The sequence below is a fragment of the Oncorhynchus keta genome, chromosome 1, assembly GCF_023373465.1.
Source record: "Oncorhynchus keta strain PuntledgeMale-10-30-2019 chromosome 1, Oket_V2, whole genome shotgun sequence".
Taxonomy (NCBI): domain Eukaryota; kingdom Metazoa; phylum Chordata; class Actinopteri; order Salmoniformes; family Salmonidae; genus Oncorhynchus; species Oncorhynchus keta.
The window spans coordinates 77964841-77971061 of record NC_068421.1 but is presented as its reverse complement, the minus strand read 5'-3'; the positions used below and the strand labels follow the sequence as shown (position 1 = coordinate 77971061).

General features: G+C 43.2%; 1 protein-coding gene across 1 annotated transcript; it reads left to right on the top strand.

Annotated features, from left to right (window-relative positions):
• The first annotated feature begins 2507 nt into the window (after nucleotides 1-2507).
• On the top strand, nucleotides 2508-4681 carry LOC118393387 (forkhead box C1-A-like). Its single transcript, XM_035786029.1, has one exon. It carries the CDS (start codon nucleotides 2746-2748, stop codon nucleotides 4159-4161), a length of 1416 nt encoding a protein of 471 aa, XP_035641922.1. The 5' UTR covers nucleotides 2508-2745; the 3' UTR covers nucleotides 4162-4681.
• Nucleotides 4682-6221: the final 1540 nt, after the last annotated feature.

Here is a 6221-nt window from a genome sequence, read left to right as displayed (position 1 = left end):
TCTGCCTATGGTGGCCTTTCTCAATAGCAAGGCTATGCTCACTGAGTCTGCACATTGTCAAAACTTTCCTTCATTTTGGGTCAGTCACAGTGGTCAGGTATTCTGCCACTGTGTACTCTCTGTTTAGGGCCAAATAGCATTCTAGTTTGCTCTGTTTTTTTGTTAATTATTTCCAATGGGTGAAGTAATTATCTTTTTGTTTTCTCGTGATATGGTTGGGTCTAATTGTGTTGCTGTCCTGGGGTTCTGTGAGGTCTGTTTGTGAGCAGAGCCCCATGAATAGCTAGCTTGCTTGGGGGACACTTCTCCAGGTTCATCTTTCTGTAGGTGATGACTTTGTTATTGAAGGTTTGGGAATCGCTTTGGTATCGGCCTAATTCTGCTCTGCATGCATGATTTGGTGTTTTATGTTGTACACTGAGGATATTTTTGCAGATTTCGGCATGCAGAGTCTCAATTTGGTGTTTGTCCCATTTTGTGAATTCTTGGTTTTAATTGTTTTTATTACATGCCAGTGTTTACTGTCCCGGGTATCTCGCCTCTACTTCCCGCCCCTCAGTTCCCACACAATAACACTGCTGTGACAGTTATTTAGATAGTCGATTGTAGATAGTATTTGCTACTATTTGGCTACTGATAGCCTACCTACTAATAATACTAATAGGCATACTAATAAAATAACTGAAACGGTATAAAAATACATTCACAATTGCAATGATATCCTCAAACACCATAGCCTATGATGAGTGTTGCATAAGAAATAGCCTAGGCCTAAATTCGAAAAAAGAAAGAATTCGGTCATATATGTTATACCAAAATTCACATAGGCCAACAACAATTATTACTTGCCAACAAAATATGTTAAATCTCCTAGCCTAATGTCTAATACAGGGATGGAACATGACTCGTTTTTAACATTAGTTAAACATTCTGCCTGAGAAAGTGGGTGATGCCTTACGAGCAAAAGCTGGAGGAATTTTGATAGCATTGTTAGCACCTTTGGACTGAGACTGACACATGCAAGGTCTCCGTGCGCTCCGTTTGGTCCCACTAAAATCGCATTCCCTCTCACACCAAGTCAACCTTTCTCACCTTGGCCGTTTCTTCTTCCTCGGCCAAATGATCTTAATTTAACCTTTAATTAGCTTGCGCATTCCGCCCTCTCGAGCTGCCCGGGCCGGGAGGGGAGCATGCCCTTTTGTCTCGCGCTGGGTGTTTATTTAAAGTTTAAACTGCAGTTTATGTTGATGAACTCAGCGTAGCGGAACCAAACGGCAGAGGAGAACACTGATTTCAACGCATGTTTGTGCCGATAAAAACGAGTGTGCCTTTTGATTCTTGTAGGCTCGTATGTGGTAGGCCGATAGTGAGACCAAAGTGTATTCTTCATTTGGCTATAAATAATATAGGCCTATATTACATTTTGACCATGAAGGCCTGTTATTAAAAAAAGCCTGTTTCCCGCAATGACAGTAACAAGGCAATAAAATAATAATCTCTCCTCCAGATTATAGCTGGTGATTTACATAATGTGGAATCTCTGACACCTCTCCATCTGTTGCGCCGTGCCCATCAGAAAAGATTACGGGCACGGACCACATGTAGGGCCCATTCTTTTAGTCAACATTTGATTTTGTGCTTTGAATACATTAAATTAAATTAATGTGTAGCTTATTTTGCATTGTTGTTGTTGATTGTATAATGTTTTATAAACCCATTTTTAACGGATGAGATTGAGAAATTAAAGTAACAATCGTGTAGCCTACCTCTCAGTTTTGTGTGTAGGCTTGTTCATCCATAATGATACAGAGAAAAACGAATTAAAATAAACATTTATCCGGTTTAATATTCAATTTAGGCTCATTATAATAATGCACATAAATAGGCTATTTATTTTAATTTTATTTATAAAGAAGTCATTCATTTCAAATGAGGTGATGTGATTGAAGACTTCTTCAAATGTTACGTTATAGTCCTTACACGATTTAATGTTTCACAATAGGTTACACATTTTAACACATATGATAGGGTATCTGAAAGTTTTTGATAAACTGCTAATATTAAAGATTAGATGTTAATATTTTAATGGTTTAATATAGCCCGAAACCATTGGCATTGAGCAATATTAGTCATACAGCCATTTTATCATTTTATGGGAGCAGGGAGTTCCTCATACCTCTCCTTATTTAATTGCTGTGTATGTGTGTGTGTGTGTGTGTGTGTGTGTGTGTGTGTGTGTGTGTGTGTGTGTGTGTGTGTGTGTGTGTGTGTGTGTGTGTGTGTGTGTGTGTGTGTGTGTGTGTGTGTGTGTGTGTGTGTGTGTGTGTGTGTGTGTGTGGCCAACACCACTTGGAAGGCTTTTTGACTGCTGTAACTTTGCTTTCTTTCGTGCACGCTCGGGTTGAGCTCCCATCCTATTAGATGTTGGAACGCATTCGGGGAGGAGCAGCCACAGGCCAAAACGTGAACAGAGTTTTAAAAAAAAGTGTCTCTGTAGTGACGGATGCTTGAGCCGTAGTTTTCCCAATGTTCGACACAGTAGACTGTGCGCAGCCTTCACTCCAGTCATCCTGGCGAGCCGTGGCTTAGGCTAAACATACTTCCCCAAACTCCCTTTGTAACACACAGAAAATAAAGGAAAGGAGGCTGAGGAGGAAACTGGAGCTACCCATCTCCGTGCTGCTGAAGCTTTTGGGAGAGTTCTTTATTATTTAAACTTTACGGGTCGAAGGCGAGGAGGAGATAATGCAGGCGCGCTACTCCGTCTCCAGCCCCAACTCTCTGGGAGTCGTGCCTTACATTAGCAGTGACCAGAGCTACTACCGGGCAGCGGCCGGTGGAGGGTACACCGGGATGCCTGCTCCCATGAGTATGTACTCTCACGCAGCCCAAGACCAGTACCAGGCCAGCATGGCGCGTGCGTACGGACCGTACACCCCGCAACACCAGCCCAAGGACCTGGTCAAACCTCCGTACAGCTACATCGCCCTTATCACCATGGCGATACAGAACTCACCCGACAAGAAGGTGACCCTAAACGGGATTTATCAGTTTATCATGGAGAGGTTCCCGTTCTACCGAGACAACAAGCAGGGCTGGCAGAACAGCATCCGCCACAACCTGTCCCTCAACGAGTGCTTTGTCAAAGTGGCACGGGACGATAAGAAGCCCGGCAAAGGCAGCTACTGGACTCTGGACCCGGACTCCTATAACATGTTCGAGAACGGCAGCTTCCTGAGGCGTCGCAGACGGTTCAAGAAGAGTAATGTCCAAAAGGACAAGGATGACAGGCAAGGCAGGGACCTGTCAGGGAGAGGAGCACCGGATATGGAGAACGAGCAGCCCGTGCAGGGCTCACAGCCCGTGCGCATCCAGGACATAAAGACTGAGAACGGGACCTCTACTCCACCACAGGCCGAGTCCCCCAGCCTGCCTGTGCCCAAGATAGAGAGTCCTGGCAGCAGCAGCAGTATGTCCACCGGTAGCCCTCACAGTGTGCCCTCTGCCCGGTCCCTCTCCATGGAGGGCCCCGAGCATCACCACCACGCACAGGCCGCGGCGCAAGGCTTCAGTGTGGACAACATCATGACCTCAGTCCGGGGGTCGCCTCAGGGCACCACGGAGCTCACGTCCCCTCTTATCGCATCTTCCAGGACAGGTATAACCCCCTCTCTATCTCTTAACTATTCCCCCAACCAGACGTCTGCTTACAACTCACCAAACTGCAACCAGAACTCAATATCTACAAACTCTAACGCGACGTACCATTGCAACATGCAAGCCATGAGCTTGTACGCCGGGGACCGAGGAGGCCACCTTGCGCCCTCCACCACCGTGGACGAGACTCTGCCCGATTACTCCATCACCACTACGGCCACATCCCCGCTCGGGCATGGCAACCTGAGCGCGGGACAGGACAGTGGTCACCACGCGAACCAGGGCCGACTTGCGTCCTGGTACGGAGACCTGGGACACTTGGGCACAAGCTACCCGGCACAGCAACAGAACTTCCACTCGATGCGAGAGATGTTCGAGTCTCAACGGATCGGTTTGAATAGCTCTCCGGTTAACGGAAGTAATAGCTGTCAGATGGCCTTCCCCTCCGGTCAATCCATCTACCGTACCTCCGGAGCTTTCGTTTATGACTGCGGCAAATTCTGAAAATAACAAAAACAAAAATGTTTTTTTAAACGAATAACTTTAATATATATATTTCCTTATTTTTGTACTTTAACCTCCCTCATTCCGGTCCTTTATTCATCCCCAAATGGACTAAACAGAATGAGAGTGGTGAGATTTGTTCTGGTGTGTATGACAGACAGAGGCGCGTGTTACAACATCGAATAACACGTAAGTTTTTATCTCTCTCACTTTGGGAACTTTGTTTTTAAAGAGTGTTGCTTTAACATCCAACATGTTATTCACTTGTTATTCACTGTAAATTGCATATAGTAATTTATTATAGAAAGTAAGGGAGTATAGTTGGATGTTGTGGACCAACCACCAAAAAAGTGTTTCCAAATTGAGGTGCCTTAAATTGCGCTCCATATTGTTATTTTATGAAATAGGAGGGGGACTTGTATACCGACGTACTCTATATATTTTTGTTCCATATTTGTTGAAATTATTATGAAGGCATTGCATTGTTTGTCTAATAAATTGACATTCTATTTGATTTAAATTTGTCTGGTTTATTAGCTCTCCGTGGAGGCCTATAGGCTCCGACATGCTTTAGAATATGGGACACAATGCAAAATAAAAGTTTGGTCTATTATTGCAAAATAAGATTGCATAGTGTCTTCCCTGGTGGTGCTTAGACAAAATTAGTGTTTAGGCCTAATGCTTCAAATCATTTGTGATTTTAAACGGCGGCGGTATATTTGCGTAAACCTCACTCTTCCGTATTTATAATGTAATATCTATAACACAAACTATTGCACAACACACCCCACACAGTGTTGACATGATTTACGGTGGCTATTTAGAGTAATAAAGGGGTTCTGTTTCTTGTCTTGATGTTCTGTTCTGGGGCCTTATGACCCTGCTACAATAACCGGGGCACATACACAGTTTTGCCTGGCAGCACACGTTGCAGGACTGTGGTGAAATAAATGTAAAACATATACAGTTTAAACGATGTGACAATCTTATGAGTTCTGGAGTTATGTCTAGGTACTTATAGGTGTATTTAATATTACATCGTAAAGCAATACAACACACACAAGGCTGCAGCCACTAATGTGATGTTCTGCTGTATTGAGTGTGTGGTAATCTGATAGGATGCTATATACAGGCTTGCTGCTGGGCTGGTAGTGTATTATGCAATATATTCAGTGTGTATGATATATGTCCATGTAATTGTTAGTTATTATTGTAACGGATAGGCTATTGTCATGGTAAGGTAACACATGTTTCAACATACAGTATCTCTCCTTAGGCTATGTGGGATGTGCCATCGAGGAAAGTATGCATGTTGGGTCCAAAACCTCAAAATTAAAATAATGATTAGCAAGTTTTGTTTCTAACTTTAGGACAGGCCTATCTTCAATACAGGTTGTGCAATATTTGGGCATTTTACTTTCTTATAACAAAGCTAAAATAAAATGTAGGCTACTGAGCCTACTCCTCTGTCTTGGCCCATGTTTGTGTAGTCAGCACAAATGAAATGTTCCACTGAGCTATAGCACGCAATCTGAAACAGAGGGGGGGGACTAAGGACAGGAAGAGAGTATAGATTTACACAACGAGATTTAGTATTTGTGTAAATAAGAAATCACACTATTTGATATCATGAAATAATTATTGACGAAGGATATGGAGTACATTTGGTGACAACAGAAGTAAGGTCTAAATGCATTGCTTGGTTTGTTTTCGCTGAGACGAGACCCTTTGTCAATATCCTCACCTCCAGGCCTTTAGTTTAACAGGTCCTTGATGTAGAGCGAGCCGAGAGCCAAACTTTGTATCACGGCTTATTGATGGAGGGGTAGGTGGCTGTTTACTAGCTCGGTGGTGCCAAGGTATCCGGGTGTTGTTTGGAGTGACCACGTGTGTTTACGGACGCTTAGTTCATACCACGCATGTCTGAAATATTCTCTTTGCCAGATGTTTGGTTACTGCAGCAACTGATTAAAGATGAAACAAAACAAGCAAACACAGACACATAGATTAATTAAAATGAAGTGTACTTAATTTACTATTTAAAAATAAATCTAGACAAT

Coding starts and splice junctions, on each gene's coding strand:
- LOC118393387 (XM_035786029.1), top strand. CDS start 2,746: ATGCAGGCGCGCTACTCCGTCTCCAGCCCCAACTCTCTGGGAGTCGTG.